This window comes from Cyprinus carpio, chromosome B1, assembly GCF_018340385.1.
Source record: "Cyprinus carpio isolate SPL01 chromosome B1, ASM1834038v1, whole genome shotgun sequence".
Taxonomy (NCBI): Eukaryota; Metazoa; Chordata; class Actinopteri; order Cypriniformes; family Cyprinidae; genus Cyprinus; species Cyprinus carpio.
The window spans coordinates 11,908,754-11,926,537 of NC_056597.1; the positions used below are offsets into that span (position 1 = coordinate 11,908,754).

Genomic DNA, 17,784 nt, shown 5'->3' on the forward strand with positions numbered 1-17,784 from the left:
TAAATTCCTTATGTCCTCACTTTAAAACATTGGGATATTGGAAGCAATATATGTGGCTTCATAAAATAAGACGACGTGTTCTAACAATGAATGTCTTACTCATAATTATCTTTAAATGCCTTATGTCGCATACATCATGAAACTCAATTCATTTTTATTGGTCTAAAAACAGCTCCTATTATATACAGTCTGACAAAAAAATGAGTCATTGGGACCTGTGAATACATTGTCAGGGCAAAACGGATTTCTTCTGTTACTCAGAACGTGTATTCCTTCTTTAAATCAACTTAAACTCAATTTATTCAAGTCCAGAGTTAGAAATTTGCCTGACAAACCTGTCTTACTTTTGTACTTCCCAGAGCCTGACGGAACAGAACAAACGGTCCTTGCTGACAGTGATGAGATAACAACAAATGGGGTGTAAAGCAGTGGTCAGTGGCTTCATGGTCAAATTACGACAGCATTTTGATTTCTGTGTATGGAGGGTTTCCCTTCTTTTGGAGCGTGATAAAGTACCGAGGGAGACAATGCAGAATTAGGACACTTCCTCCGGTGGAGGATATGAGAGGGAGCACTGAAGGGAAACAGAGGCTGGTTTTGTCTGAGCCCAGTAGCGGCATCCAAACAACACAAAGCCTGCCTAACCAGCCATTCACTTTAACTAGGCCTCTGTGCATAGCTAATGCACTGAGAACAGCCTCCCTCAAACGGCACAAAACAGACGGTGGGGGAAGTGGGGTGAAGGGAATGTGAAGGAGTTATTAAAAAATGCTTCTGAGAGCAGAATGTTTCATCATGTGATCAGCTGTGCCGTTCATGCTTCATGTCTACCTTGTATTTTTTATTTAATAACAGGAAAAGGAAATGATAAACTGTCTTATCTGAGAACTATTTGAACTCTGAAGGATGTGGTACAGTTTTGAGTCATATTATACTAAACACTTCTGTGGGGTTGAAAAGATATTTTTAATGCTTTTGAAAGAAGTTTCCTAAGCTTACCAAGATGGCATTTATATAATCAACAGTATAAACAGTAATATTGTGAAATTGTATGTGTGTGTGTATATATATATATATATATATAGCATCATATGTATATATATATATATATATATATATATATATATATATATATATATATATATAATTAAACAATATTACTGTTTCTACTGTTTATATTATTGCCATGTATATATCTAGTTTCACAAGATCCTTTAGAAAAAAACTGTCTAATATGCTGATTTGCTGCTCAAGAAACTATTATTATTATTATTGTTGTGAAAAACAGTTGTGCTGCTAAAAATTTTTGTGGCAAACTGTGATAGATTTTTAAAAAGACGCCTTGATGTATAGTTCAGAAGAACAGCATTTATTTGAAAATAATAATAATAATAATAATTTTGTAACAAATGCCTTTACTGTCCATTTTGATCAATTAATGTGTCACTGATGAATAAAAATATTTATTTAAATAATTTAACTAAGAAAAAGAAAGATCTTACTAAATGTTTTAGTTTGACAACTCTTGGTTTCAAAGAGCTCTGTCAAAATTACTTTTTTCAAGACAAAGTGATGAACTTGGTTTGCTTAGGAAGTCCTGGTGATTTAGCCAGTTAATTAATATAAAATGTAAAAAAAAATAAAAAAATAAAGAAATTATATTTGATATAAATATAACAACACCATAATATGCCAGAAAGTGTTACGCACTAATTTCACAAGTCTTATTCCTCAAAGTGCATATGTGACGTTGTGAGAACCCTAAGGCCAGAAACGTGCTCTCACAAGTACGCAAACAATGCTTGGCCTTCACATGCCAATTGCAGAGTTACCTTTACTGTACATCTGTTAATTAATTTTAATTGGCATTATACATGTTCATGATCAATCTTGCTTAGCAAGATTCTCTTCAAACGGTTGCTTCATCATAACAGTAGACTTAAAAGAGAAAACTGACTGTAGACGCAGACAACTAATACCATTTATAGCACCCCTAGTGGTAAGACTGAGAATGCAATATACACTTGTGTTGCATATGACAGTGTACAACAATAAATGAGCTCCAACTTGCATAGTTGGAAGCATGTGTGTTTACGTACTTAGAGTATGTTTAAGGCCTAAGAAATAGTAGAAACTGAAAACAGGTACTGGAAAGAGATCGTAACAATACACAAACAATGAGAGGAAGGGAGAAAGATCTCACCCCTAACATTTATTACACTATTTACAGGTTTGCAGAAATATCAATCCGAGTAGTGATATTGGTCGTCTACAAAAAAGACTGCTACAGAAAACTGAAAACGATTTCAGTGTCAGAAGGAATTGAATGGAATTAATTCAACAATGTTGGCAACTCAACATAGCAATAAATCACACAGCTGTAACAGAAGCTATGTACACATTTAGTATTTTATCATTCAAGAAGATATACTGACGTTTCATAAGGGATAAATTAATCCTCTTTTAGGATTATATTACACAATTACATATGTAACATATGATACCATAGCTTAAGAAACATGGAAGTGATGTCATGGTGATAAACAGGAAGTGATCTGCGTAGCTACACATTGTTGAATTGCATTTTCATAAGAATACAATGGAAAAAAAATAATAAAAAAAAGCTCTGAGGTCTCAATTTAAGAATGAAATATAGAAATGTGAGGTCATGAGGAGTTACTGAAGACTCTTTGTCAATATTTAGGTTTCATGGACAGACTCCTGGAAGGCACGCTACTGGTAACCATAGAGAGGTAAGGCGAGGCCTCTGTCATACTAAAACGGACTGTGCTTGTTTATGTTTTATTCCACTTGTGTATTCACATCATTTAAACAATTTTTTTTTAACAGACAAATATATTCATGCATAAACGAGGGTGCTTGTCACCTCAAACACTCTACGTCTGCAATGTAGTTTTTATTTAGTGTCGAAGAATTATCACATGTTTAGTTCAGTCAGTTGCGGCTCCTGTTAAGGCCATCATGTGATCAGCCAGAGGGCAGAGATATGCAGAAGACGAGCAAGATCACTTCAGTTCACTACTGACCTCAAATCAGTCCAACTTGCTACAATAACTCTATTGTTTCTCTCAGTGGAAAAAAAAACCTGTGAAGGTTAATGATTGTCAAGATTGTGTGTGGCTAGTCATTTTAAAATACTTTCAGGGGAACTGTCAAATGCATTGTAGGTAGATGTCTCTTTTTCAATTCTTCATTAAAGTGCTTAAAGGGTGTCAAATGTACATGGGAAGGAGGTGGTTTTGCCAGGGTTTGGCACAGGGCTTACGATGAGGAACACAGCAAATCCACAGCACTCAGAAATCACACACATCTTCAGGAGGGACCAGAGAGAGGTGAGGATAACACATGCGAGCGTAGTTTGTTCACACAGGAGAGGTACCTGTTCGAGCCCAGCTGTCCTGGTAAGTGTCCTCCCTCGGGAGGTTTGGTCGGTCTGGGGAGGGTGGGAGAGGCACGGGGGACTGGTGAAGCAGAGAGCTGTTTGGGCTTGTGATGTCACCTTCAGCGACATATGTCAGGTCCGTGCCGCTCTCCTCTTCCTCCAGTGCCTGCACCCCTCCGTCGCTCCTCCAGTCTGTGATCCCGGACGAGCCCCCTTTTTGCGAGTGTGGGACTGGGGATAGTGAGGAACTAAACAGCGGTGGATTTCGGCCTGCTGCATTTCTGAGAGCCCTATTGGGAGGCATCAGGGCACGTCTAGGCACTGTGCCTTCCACCGCTGAATCTAAGCTCTGCGATTGGCGGCTGGCACTGAGCGCGGAACCATTCTCATTGGAACGGGGCCGGGACTTGTGGGAGACAGGAGTGGAGCTGAGGTTGTTGCCGTCTGCTTCCGTGTCGAGGCGCAGAAAGTCAGGAAGGATGAGGTCAGATTTGTTCAGCAAACCCCGCTGGTCGTCAGCTCTGTTGCTCTGTGCTTTGGATATGAGCTCGAAGAATTCTGGTTGAACAACAAACACCATTTTAAACCATTTTATTTGTTGGAATGTAAAAAACACATTTGACATGTTAGACATCAGCAACAGAATAACTGCAGCTGCCAGTTCAAAGTGTGCTTGTGTTAGCATTAGCTAGGTCAGCCAGTGTTGCTTCAGAGACTGTTAGCATAAGATATAGCGAAGAACAACTAGCGCTTAACTAGGAGAGAGAAAGAGAGATTATTGAAGAAAGTGAAAGGGAAATTGTTTTTTTTTTGTTTTTTTTACCTTCAGCTTCATCTATATTAAGTTTTTTCTGTTTGTGCTTTTCCACCTGGGCCCTGGTTTTCACAGCCGAAGCTTTTCCTGCCGCTTTGTCCTCCCCCTGGGTAGCGACAATGAGAATGGGGCACATTAAGGGTGCGTGGACCAGAAGCGCCTCTTCTACAAGGCTTTCTCTGGGGCGCAGGGCTAAAACTACAGGGGCCTCATGGGGAACTGGGTGGGCCTCTAGTCACTATCACTAAAACTAGTGTACATATTCTACTTGTGCAGTCAATCTCCATTTAGCACAGCATGTCACTGCAGAAAAACCACCACCAGCACAGCATGCCACCACAACACCTAACATCAATGAACATCCACGCTCCACTTTCTTGTTTTTCCACCATTTCTCTCAACATATCACACAGCTATCAGTAACTATTAAGACGAGAGAATCTGTACAAGGGATGAACCCTTGAACCCAAGGAACTCTTGGCGGACAGAGTCTGCTATCCCCTTACAATATTGTGGTGTGTTGAAATAAAGGAAGTGGTAAAGAGTTGGGGTTGCTGTGATCCGAGAAATAGGGTTAGATCATCCACAGGCCCAGAAATGCACAGATACACACAGCCTTCAGACTGGAGAAAAGAATAGGGGAGCCAGCCATGCACACACTTCCCACACACAGGCCAAAAAACACAAAGAAAGAAAGAGAGAGAAAGAGATGAAAATGTACGATCTTTGAGATCGAGGTCTTACTGTGGCAGACTGGCTTCGCGTAGACAGAGGTGGACCGTGACTTTTAGATGAGACCAGCTTTTGTTTGTCTGTTTAGAGAGGGAGAGACTAAACTGATTCTGTTCAAGTTTAAGTTTGAGTAACTATATAAAAGTCAAGGCATTTATAACCCATTTTACTTTCAGAATACAAAGTGCACTTTGATGGGTAAACTAACATACTAAAGCATATGAACTTCATTTAAATTTTTACTATAGTGTGTGATTCGATATTACAATTAAAATCAGTACATTTCAAATGTACGCAATTGCACCTTCATCATTACAAATGTGTAATTACATATATACACATACAACATTTAAGTATTAAAGTATGTTTTAATTTACCATAAATGCTTGTCAGTATATTCAGCATTTTAAACGTATTTCAAAATCATTAGAAGTAATTCTAAAATTTCTAATACATTTAAACTATGATCCATTTTAATGTAATTGCAGTAGGGTTGGGTGATGTCTACCAAATTTTAATGTCTGTCAGCCATCTGCGATGGACGATGGCATCGTCTATCTGCCCAACCCTAAATTCCAGTTAACATGCATTTAAGTGCCTAAAACACTGCTCTTGGCCTTTATGCTATTGTTTCACAGTGAGTGAAATCAAAGAATCAGATTGGATGATGTGACTGATGTCTGTCCTGTATGTGTGTGTGTGTGCATCTTGCCTTTTCCTGGAACATGCTCTCCTGCTTCCAGAACAACCCTTAGTCCATCCAAATTAGATATAGGAAGCCCAAGATCCAGTGGCTCTTTCTCTCCACTCTACCCACACAAAAACAACATATGTAATTAATAACCATTTCATAAAATCACAAAATGCATATATTTTGTAGTACATATTCCTCCATCTCTATATAACAATGTGCAAAAAAATCAAACCAGCTAAACAGGCAAGAGGATGGAAACATACTTTATGTGAAACCTGATAACCTCTCTCTTTTTTTAAATAAGCATGTTTGACTCACTATCCTGGCCACCAGGTCTTCTAAGTTCAGGCCATATTTGGCCACCACTGGCCTCAGCACTTCTGTAACTGGCTTAGTGGGTTTTGCTTTAAGTCCAACAGAACGGTTTATGGGCACCAGATCCAGTCTATGAGGGAGAGATGAAGAAAGAGAGAGAAGTTAAGGATAATAAACTTTACAAAATTGAATCCTGATGACTGTTTGATAATGAATGACTTCAGTTAGGTTAAAAAAGTATTTTAAAAAACATGAATTCATAAAGCGTGAGAAAAATAATAGGTGAACGTATGGATAGACAGAGATAAAAACAGATAAACAGGTGTGTACCGGAATAGCGTACGTTTCTCCAGCCGAAGATCTCTGGAGCACAGTGTCATGCAGTCCTGGTCCAACACTAAAGGCTTTACACAAGAACAGTACATGCTTTTATAGTCCATTACACCACTGCAGCATCAAATGATGCAGATGCGCACACATGTGCACACACACATGTAAATGCAGGACTCAGCACAAACTCACACATACTGAAACCACTTTGTAAACTTTGGTGGACAAGACCAAATTAAAAGCAAGAGTGAAGGTACCTTTATTGCTGGTTATTATTATAGTATACAGTATCTGAACTGCACTATGAGGCATGTTACCTTTTCTCCTCCTACTAGGAACAAATCCACAGCAGCCAAATTAATGCCGAGCTTCTCACACAAGCCTAAGAGCACCTCTCTGATGGAGACACCAGGCCTGATGGGTACTGAGCAGCATGAGCCATCTGGAAGGTTAATGTTACAGTGACGCACAGCACGCTCAGACAATGCCATGGAGTTCCGCGATGTCTCACCCTGTCGGACAGAGGATAATAAAAGAATGAACAATGCAAATACATTAAATAACCACAAAAAAAATGCAACTGAGTTATATTAAATTGGAGATAAAAAAAAAAAATACATAAAATAAATAATAATAATAACTACATGACATAACATCATGTAACACTTTAGTATAGGGACCAATTCTCACTATTAAGTAGTTACTTATTAGCATGCCTATTATTAACATAATGGCTGTTAATTAGTACTTATAAAGCACATATTCTGCATGACCATATTCTACATCCCTAATCCTACCCAACACCTAAACTTAAAAACTACCTTACTAAATATTTATAAGCAGCAAATTAGGAGTTTATTGAGGCAAAAGTTGTAGTTAAAGGGATACTCCACCCCAAAATGAAAATTTTGTCATTAATCACTTACCCCCATGTCGTTCCAAACCCGTAAAAACTCTGTTCATCTTCGGAACACAATTTAAGATATTTTGGATGAAAACCGGGAGGCCTGTGACTGTCCCATAGACTGCCAAGTAAATAACAGTGTCAAGGTCCATAAAAAGTATGAAAGTCGTCATCAGAATACTCCATCTGTCATCAGACATACAAAACAATTTATATGAAGTGACGGGAACACTTTTTGTAAGCGAAGAAAACAAAAATAATGACTTTATTCAACAATTCCTTCAACAATTCCGTTGTCAACAGTCTCCTCTGTGTCTCTCCATATCACTGTATGCTGCATATGCTCTTCTGTATCATCCGCTCCACAAGGATGCGCTGTTTTCTTTCAAATCCAAGCTAAATACACTTAGAAACAGTGCATCCTTGTTGCGTGGATGACACAGAGAACATACGGTTATATGGAGAGACACAGAGGAGAATGTTGACAACGGAATTGTTGAAGGAAAAGTTGAATAAAGTCGTTATTTTTGTTTTCTTCGCTTACAAAAAGTGTTCCCGTCACTTCATATAACCCAGATTGCATGTCTGATGGCAGATTGACGACGACTTTCTTACCTTTTATGGACCTTGACACTGTTATTTACTTTTCAGTCTATGGGATAGTCACAGGCCTCCCGGTTTTCATCCAAAATATCTTTAATTGTGTTCCGAAGACGAACTGAGCTTTTACAGGTTTGGAACGACATGGGGGTAAGTGATTAATGACAACATTTTCATTTTGGGGTGGAGTGTCTCTTTAATGGTTTGTTAATAGCAAGAATTGGACCTTAAAATAAAGTGTGACCAATAGGATATATATATATATATATAATATTTGGTATGACAAAATCCTAATAATCCTAGACAGAATAACATCAGCTCGAGTCAGATGGTCTTGACCCACCTCGTTTTTTCCAGAACCAGAGGTGGCAAGTTCCAAACTCGCACCAGACGACAAAGAGCCCTGTGATTCTCTCCGTCCGTTACTACCTGTAAAGCCTGTGATGAAAGACAAACTCCATTTGAAGAGTTCATTTGCAAAAACAGATAACACCATTTTTAACAATTCTCAAAAATCATGGTTTTTCATTGTGGATTCCAATTAATCTCAATCAAACTGCAGTTGGGTTATTTTGATTAGGTTAAAAAAATGACTAAAAATTACAGCTAACTAACACAATAAAACACAATAAAAACATGATTACATAGTAAAAAAAAAACATGATGTTTGAACATTTCTGTTTTTGCAAATAAACTCTTCATTTGTAACTGCAAAAATGGAAAATGCAGGGAATCTGGAGAAACTGGAGAAAATATTCAAGGAGAGGAGAAGCACAGAAATAAAAATGCAGACATGAAAAGTATGAAAAGGTTTAATGAACATCATAAGAGCACAATGTAAAAAAAAAAAAAAAAAGTACAGATGTTCCTCACTCACTGTAGTCTCCAAGTTCCTTCTTCTTTGACCCTTTTCCAAAACTTCTATTTATGGACCAGGAGAAGAAAATGCTTTTCTTTTTATCGCCATGTTCATCTCTGCCATCTTCATTCAGTGACCTTCCCGATTTACTCTTCTTGTCATCCTGGACTCACAAAATGTTCGATTATTTTTCATACTCAAAAACAAAGGCATTACACACAGATCCAAGGCAGAGACAATAATAAACGCTCTCTAGTGGAGCCATTGATATGCAAAATAAAAATGAGACGTATAGCTGGTCAGGAATTTACTACATTTAATTAGATCTGACTGGAAGGCATGGTGGGATGTTAACCGTCTTTCTTCTTCGAAAGCTTGTGTGAGAACTATGCTAACACTTAACTATGTAAACAAGAACAGAATGCTGACAATAGCTCAACATCTCACCTCAAAAGCAACAAGGTAATCACATTTAAATACTTTTAAGTGTGAAACTATTCCCAGGTCCCAAATACCTTTAAAGGACAGTACAAGTGAGACATTTTAGCCAAATGATTTGAAATCTTCTTCCAAATTCAACTTCCAAATAAATTTAATAAATACCATCTACAAACATTATAACATCCTCAATTCATAATTTATAAATGTTCATACATAATCAAAAATAAATACATAAAGTATTGAAGGTGTTAGTAAACCTTCCACTGAGAGATAATTGGGGATATCGTCCTTTGAAGTGCTTCACAGATTATTTGATTTTGTGATTACGTTTCAAAGGAAGTCAATGTGTCAACTGCAAATAGACCGTCATTTTTCTAATTAAGGGCGTAGGACATAAAGTAAACACAATTGTGTGCGTTACCTTTTTAGGTGTTGAGAGGTTGGAGCGGTCAGAGCTTGTGCTGTGTTTGGACGTGGGGCTACTGGGGACCTGGTAGGGGTCTGGAAGAGGGCGTCCCTCCACCTCTGCAAGCATACATTCTTGATACAGGTAGGACTTTAGGAAGCGTGTGTAACTGTCAAACTTCATCAGGTTAAAGATCTATTGAGGGAATAAAGAAGAGTGGCACTGTTAAACCAGCTGCTTACAAGACTGGCATAAATCTGGATACTGTTCCAGCATAGCTGTATTTTTTATGTTTGTCAACTAGCATAGCTTTTTTAGTCTTGCTGGTAAAGCAGCTTAAGCAAAACCGCTGGGGGCACCAGCATTTCACGCTGGGACAAGCATCCTTAACAAAAACATAAGCTGATGACCACCAATGTGGGTCTTATCAGCTGGGACAACATACACTTCCGTTCAAGTTGAAAGGAGGTCAGTCTTTTTTTTTGTGTGTGTCTTTTTTGTAAGAAACAAAAACTTTTATTCAGGAAGTGTGTATTAAATAATCTAAAGTGACAGTAAAAACATATGAAGAGTTCAGATGCAAAAGCCTCTAACCACCTTTTGAAATTTTCTTCTAAAATTAGCAGATATCCCGAAAAATGGGGTTAGGGAAAAAAGGACAGATTTGCATTACACCACTGAACAGCTACAGTATCTGACATTGTAAAATGTGGCTGACATAATGTTTATGTGAGTTTGTGATTTATAGAGATCCTGGATAAGGAGGTGACAGCCAGACAGGAGCCTCTAAATGCAGCAACGTGATTCTCCATCTTAAAAGACACATTATAAGAGCTCAGTCTCTGCAGCTACATGCACAAAAGTTGCCCCTGCAGGTTTCCTCACGGTTATCATGGGGTTGGAGTCTACATTCATGATCTTATGACCTCACAGAGCTGAATTCAAAATAGTTTATTATTTCACGTCTTGCCTACAGCCCTCAAAGACGGTGCTGTGATGGTAAGGCCTTACAGACATGCAGTGGAGGGTACAAAGTGATTTTAAAAATAGCAATTGTTGGGGAGTACATAGCCTTTTGGGATCAGCTTTTTTAATATTGTATAAATAACTAAAACCATTTGATTATTTTATATTAATTGTTCTAGGAAAGTAGAACCACATAAACAGATAAGTTAAGACATGTAAAGAGACTTTCCAACATTTCAAAATCTCTAGGATGGGCTTGACACAGCCTGCGGTGCATTTGGAAATTTTTAGGCTCTGTTAATTCTGTACTAAAGCTTTTTTATTCAGAACAGTGCAGTGCTGTTGCCGTAATTCCTGTCTTACCTGTAGCTGTTGCTCTTTAAACATGTCTGGCCTTGGAGCGTTGAGGATGTCATCAGCCAGTTGAGCCTGACTATCAATGTTGACGGGTGTGGTGGCCTTACTCGACAGGAAGCTGTTGTAGATCTCTCTGGCCTTCTGGGACAGCTGGGGGACAAAAGTTATGACAAGATCACAATCAAACGGCAGATGAAAAACATTGTTTATTTCATTCTGTCCACACAATGGGTGCATTTACCACACTAAATGGACTGCTATAGACAAAAAAAGATCTAATAAACAGCCTCCAAAAATTCACAGCATATGTTTTGTGATCAAGTGCCCAAATAAAAAAAAAATCGATAAATTAATTAATTAAACTGTAACAATTCCACTGGTAAAAAATCTGCACTTTATACCTGTTTCTTGTCTGTTTCAGGAACATGACTGAAATATTCACATGCTTGCCAAAATAAAATATTCTCCTCACTGAACTCCTTCTTCAGAAACTCCTGCAGGATGAAGAGAAAAAGAGATAAATTAAACATTATTGATTATTCTGCAAAACATACAAAAAAAAGGCCTTTAGACACTTGTTGTTTTTCACCTTTTAACTAGAAAACTAAACTACTCACTCACTGGCTCAACTAAATTCTCTAGGCATTCTTTGCTTTACAGATAGCAAAATCCTTTCCAAACACTTCCTGGTGGTTTTGTTTGAGACCTTGAATTCATCGAGTTCCTCATGCAACCTCGCTGAGAAAGCCTTTACAACTTATGCAAGTTCTGATAAGAAAGTATCTGAGTTCTTCACCTTTTCAATAAAAATGCATAAAGCTTGACTTGTACTCTCAGCCAATATCGATCGAGGATTCTGTAACATACCGAGAAATATCGGACACCGACAGGATCCTGTAGCAGCCGCTCGAAGCAGACGGCCCATGATGCAACGCGCCGCTCAGTGTGGCGTCTATGGCACTGCACACTAGGGAGGCTAGCATTGCTGTTCAGACTGTTATCACTGCCGCAGCCTTTCAGGTCCAAACTGTTCAGCTCTAAACACACACAATGAGATAACAAGGTTACTATTATTCACACAATTATTTTTGTTAAAGTAGACATTTATAGTAACATGAAGCTTTTTATTTATACCATTTCTCAAGTTGCATGTGACAAACTTACACAATAATCCCCCCAAACCTCAACTCTTTCAAATCACAAAATGCCCAACGGGACCTAAAATTATGTAATCCCGATGCCTGAATAAGGAGGGTGTTCAAAATTAAAACCATATTCTTAAAATAGAACGCCATTTGAAAATGAACAACAAAACTTTTGAGCTTGAGCAACAGAAGATACTCAGATTCATTGACAAATTCACGATGTTTGACTACTTATCGAAATGCCTTCAATCATCCTTAACCTGATTTCTTAAACTATTTGATGTTTCTTTTTGCTGCTGCGGCTGTCAGATGCTCTCTGTTTAGTTTCTGGGTGATTCTGATTGGTTAGTGAGTTCTTGTAATCAAATACCATCGATTAAAGTTACAAAGCAAATCCTTCTTTAAAGGCACAGTTCACCCAAAAATAAAAATAGTCATTACATTTACTCGCCCAATGTGTTCCAAATTCGCATGCTGTTATTTTATCTGTGGAATACAAGAGTATTTGAAAATTCAAACTGTTCATAGTAAACAGGAGCTGTCAAGCTGCATAAAAGACGGAAAAGTAATTAAAACATCTTCATATGACTAAAATCCATGTTTCAATGAACTGTTGCAAGGCAAAAACAACATAACAAAATTGACATATGTTCTTTGTGTGTATGTGTTCCTTAAAGAAATTCTCAAAACCCTGACAGGTTATGCAAGACATAAACAGTTTTAGCATAGCTGAATCTAAAACATACACTAAAAAGAAGCACTCAGAAAGCACCTCTGAAAGAACCTCAGCAGTCTGCGGGTCACTATCAGCACAAGCTCTTACCTGGGTAAAGCTGGTACGAGCCTGTGTGATGCCACTTCACCAGGTATTTCATGCCAATGGGACGCCAGGCTTTGACATCCATCACCCCACATTACAAACACACACTGCCACGGAGCAGAGTGTGAACAGCCATCAAACTGTTTATACAGCTAACGTACATGCTGGCCGCAATAATCCTGAGCAACTAGAAACTAACTAAACAACACAGAGACAGTGATGAGACTACATGCATTCCATGCATAGAGGTAAACAGATAGAGTGGCCTGTGCACAAAGCTCTGAACGGGTAGATGATAAATTATTGAAAGTAAAGAGGGGAGGGAAACTTAGACGGTAGAGGTAACAAGAACCTGCAATATTAATGCTGAACCAGCACAGACACCCAGAAGCACCATAACCCAAGACAAACTGCAAACACAAACAGATGGTATGATTGAATTTTGACTGCGTTGCATAAAATGCACACTGGTCCTGTTGTAATAGGGGCAATATGACAAAATATAGTATCCACGATGAAAATGCATGCATCCTAATAATTTTCCAAAAAAAAAAAAAAAAAGTGTGTGTGCTTGTGTATGTATATATATATATATATATATATATATATATATATATATATATATATATATATAAATAATTGACCCTCTAACACATGATCTCCCTATTCTTTTTTTTTTCTTTTACTTAAAAAAGACCCTCTAACACTAGTGTTCTCTTCTCTTTTTCTATTCTTTCAATGTTTTATTTTCATTTATTGGGAAAAAAACTGAGCCTCTAACATTAGCGGTCTCTGTTCTTTTTCTATTTGTTATAAAATGTATAATATAATAATAATAATAATAATAATATATATATTTTTGGGTAGTCACATCACATAACATTTCACAACATGGCCTACCCATGTCTTGTGGTAAAAAACTAATATAACTTAAGAGACTTACTGACCTTGACACATAGTCATGAGGGTCTGAATAGCTCCTCTGATATAATTTCCTGTTTCATGATTTTTTCCCTGCATGATCGTTGGTCACTCCATATGATTTTGATTAAACAGATTTTTTTTTTCCAAATATTGCAGTAATGCAGTTATTTCTCTAATATTTGGATTACTTAATATTTACTTAATATATGCCATACTTAATGTAAGAAAACTTGATATTTGCTTAATTTTTACTTAATATTTGCAATAACTAAGGTTTTCTTTTCAATAATTTCATATTTAATTCATTTTGATATAAACCACCCTGACATTTTTGACTTAATGCTCCCCAAAAAACTCTTAAATGAATTTTAATACAGAAATGAAAAGCCAGTTCATCATAGAGGAGGTGCATTAAAGTCAATGTATTTCATGTTGAATAAATCAACAGCTCCGGGCAGAAAAATAAGCATTATGTCACTGATCCCTATATGCAGATGTCCTGTAAACTAACTAGTCTTACACAAGGAAAGGTCCAGACGGTAAAACTCACTACAAGAACACAGCTCAAGTCTAAAGCCAGTGGAATAATGAAGAAAATGAAAGGTTGCTGAGATTTGCACTTTGATCTATTACTGACGTTACAAGTGGTCCTTGACTCACTCTCTCTCTGCTTTCACAGGCAGATTTACAACATCCTGCCGTGCCGTTAACTGATCCCGGAACAGTTTCTAGGGGATAAAACTGGCCCCGGCATCTGAACACTGATCCAGCCAGGCTGATCTCAATTCAGATCCTCTCATGGTCGTTGTTTTCGAAGGGCAACTTGATGAGGCCACAAACTATTGTGTGCCCATTTGCAAACACACATTAAAAACAATACTACAGGATCGTAAAAGAAACAGCCCACTGAAGTAAGCTGGTAACACTTTATTTCAATAGTCCACCTTAAACATCCTACTAACAACAAGCATCTACATGTCAAATACCAGTCATTAGAGTATTAGTGAAAGTATCTCCTTAATCTTAATTTTGAAGACATTTTACTAACTATAACTGTGCAAATACGTCAAATGATTCTACTAACACTAACCATAACATAACAGTCTACTAATACTTTAATTAGAGTTAGTCTTGATTATCAAGAGCTGCAAATGAATGATAGTTAGTTGACATGTAGTTGCAGTTATTTATAGACAGCAGAATGCTTAAAGTGGACTATTGAAATGAAGTGTATGCGTAAGTTCCTCACAGTTTTGCATACATTTTTCCCTCCGTGCCTTTTGTTATGGATAAGGCTGAAAGATCTATGGCTCTGACTGGCAACGTTAAGCAAACATTCACAGAAACCCTGGCACATTCACACATGCTAATTGAGGCTTTGAGGGGGGAGAGGGGGAGGTAGTTAGGGCTTGTCCACTCCTAGTGCAGTTGGATTTGAAATACAGAGATTTAGGCCAAAACAGTAACTCACTCTGGCTTGATGAATCAGACAACATATTACTTTCTGTACAATCACTGTTGCTGTCCTCGTGAATAGTTTTGTATGAAGAGAGGAAGTTGGGCTGAATGTTTAAAGAGGCACGTAATGAAACACCAGAATTTGTTTTGTCACATCATAACGTTATGCAAGAGTAAATCTGTGATTTCAGAGGAAAACTGATCACAAATAATGTTGCAACTGACCTCAAAAAGAACCAAATTACATTGTTTACTCCCACAAAATAAGCCGGATACTTTAAAATGTTAGTTTATCTTCTTCCAACAAGCACTTATAGAGCAAAAACTGCTGTGCGCAGTGTGAGCTGGATTTGGGGGGATGGATGGCAGAGGGAACAGAAAGCCAATCTTATCAAGAGATCAGGCAAATAAAAGACAGCCAAAATGGTTTTTGCTTTCTCCTTAAATTAGTTAGGGCTAATTAATCCATTTCAGATCTACATATATAAACTACATTAACACTGAAAACACAGCATAAAAAAACAACACCGGGCCTGATAGAAGATATCAGAAATGAGACTGGAGTGAAATGGAGTAGAATAGGAAAAGAACACAAGTAGGTGAAAGTAATGTATATACAAGGAATGTAGAAGTAATTAGATCCCAAAGACATGGAGTACAATAGAAGTAAAAATAAAGAATGAAACTGGGATAGAAAAAACATCTGAGAGGGACAGAAATAAGACATTTGAACAAAAGATTCAGATGTGATTTGAGGTTTTAATATCGAAACATTGATTAATTACTCACCACCATCGGAGACAGCCGCAGACTGCAAGAAAACACAGAGAGACATGTGTGAGTGACTCTCTTCACCAACATAATCACACACTGAAGTCTGCAGCATAGGAGGGTACTCTGGTGGCATGATACACACACCAGTTCTTCCTGTTTTACTGGTACAGTCTTTCACACACACACCTCCTCACTCACTCACAGATAATGAGATCCATCAGGTACATTCCAGCAATCCTGATATTACTGACCCCGCCCACTGTGACACATTAGCCCCGCCCAGTTTTTGATTTGCCTGAGCATGTCATTCAGTGGTTTAGTAAGAGATTAAGAAAGAGAATGAAACCTTTTGATCCCAAATGACAAATATCGAGTCATAGAAATTGTACAAAATGAAAAAATAAGAAAATAAGATAGTCTTGACTGCATTACATTTTTATTTCAATTTCATCTGTGATTTATTCAGAGTGATGACCCATTTATTGCAGGGTCAAATGACGCATGCTACAGTAACAGTGGCATTCAGGTGAGTGGATGTGTAAAGTGTTTGTATGGGATGGGTGCCAAATGAGTGATTTCCTTTAAATGTGAGCTCGAAGGTCAGTAAGTGATGAAATTCCCAGGGTGTGAGCTTACATAGCGTAGTTTTTCTACAAATAGAACAGGAAAGACTGAGAACAAATACAACATCTTTTTAGTATACACCACCGTCCAAAAGGTTTGGGTCAAGAAATGAATCTTTTTATTCAGAAAGTATGCATTATATTTCATCAAATGTGACACTAAAGACATTTAGAATGGTTCAAAAACGAGAGACTCTCTTCAAAAACAACCTCAAACTTTTGTATGCTAGTGTAGGCCTATATATTTGAATAAATTATTTGTTATTAATATAGAAGAAAAATATATTGTACCCTGTGTATTTAACTCTTTTAGAGGGAATCCATTCAAGAATAATAAAACATTCATTACAATGAATCAGTGAATGTTTTTGCACATTTTCTATGAAAATGTTGAAAGAAAATCTGCAGAATTATGATGAATTGTTGTGAATAAGGCTAAGAGGACTGTTATCGATAGCTGAAAACAAAACTGACCATTAATATTCCAAATTTACAATTTATTTAAACAATATTGATTTAAAACACTGGGCCTTAACAAATAAAAACACAATTGGCAGGGAATTCAGACAATATTAAAATTATCACCTCAAATAAACTGATCTCCAAACAACTGAGTCACACATCGTTTACTCGCACAAAAAGGACCTTAGCCTTCTCCGAATGAAATGCTCTATTCTTGCAACAAGAATTTTGATTCAATACAGGCCAAAAATGGATATTACAAGCAATTAAAAGTCTGATCATTCACAATACAGAAACAGTCATGGGGAAAAAAAAAAAAAAAATAAACCACGTCTGACGGCTGGCACCAGCATGGATAAACAGAAAGACGGATGGACTTTCCATTGAACAGTCTATACAAACAAACATGCTGGAATACAGCAATTTCTTTCCCAACATGACCTTGTATTTAAGCCCTAACTGACGCTGATGTTATTCAATACTGCATTTGGAAAGCTGAAAAAAATCCCAGAGAATGTGGAGAATGTGGAGCACTCTGTATAATGATAATTTGGCTCTGACTCTGTCCTTGGTCAACATGTTTGAGATGACATCAGCCTATAACTCCATTATATATATTTTTCCTCCTAATAAAAAAAAAAAAATATTATAACTAGGAACAATGGTGGTATTTCTGATTTTGCTATACCTTCCTTCAACTTGAAAATCTGTCAGTGATGTTACTGTCAGTGGTGCTTCTGGTTCCCATTATCTCTAA

At 37.4% G+C, this 17,784-nt stretch overlaps 1 protein-coding gene across 2 annotated transcripts in view; it reads right to left on the bottom strand.

The window, feature by feature from the left end:
- Positions 1-2,178: 2,178 nt before the first annotated feature.
- Positions 2,179-17,784, bottom strand: part of rgs12b (regulator of G protein signaling 12b) — a 46,772-nt gene continuing 31,166 nt past the window's right edge. The window contains exons 3-16 of one of the 2 annotated variants that reach the window (XM_042716608.1): positions 15,958-15,979; positions 11,689-11,858; positions 11,223-11,315; positions 10,828-10,971; positions 9,514-9,693; positions 8,670-8,820; positions 8,136-8,230; positions 6,606-6,800; positions 6,289-6,362; positions 5,962-6,088; positions 5,662-5,758; positions 4,962-5,029; positions 4,227-4,323; positions 2,179-3,961 (exon numbers count right to left, since the gene is read on the bottom strand). In XM_042716608.1, coding sequence (XP_042572542.1) covers positions 3,384-3,961; positions 4,227-4,323; positions 4,962-5,029; positions 5,662-5,758; positions 5,962-6,088; positions 6,289-6,362; positions 6,606-6,800; positions 8,136-8,230; positions 8,670-8,820; positions 9,514-9,693; positions 10,828-10,971; positions 11,223-11,315; positions 11,689-11,858; positions 15,958-15,979 — 2,091 coding nt within the window. In that variant the 3' untranslated portion in view covers positions 2,179-3,383. The remainder of the gene's footprint in view (positions 3,962-4,226; positions 4,324-4,961; positions 5,030-5,661; positions 5,759-5,961; positions 6,089-6,288; positions 6,363-6,605; positions 6,801-8,135; positions 8,231-8,669; positions 8,821-9,513; positions 9,694-10,827; positions 10,972-11,222; positions 11,316-11,688; positions 11,859-15,957; positions 15,980-17,784) is intronic. The other variant, XM_042716609.1, reaches the window with a different exon arrangement.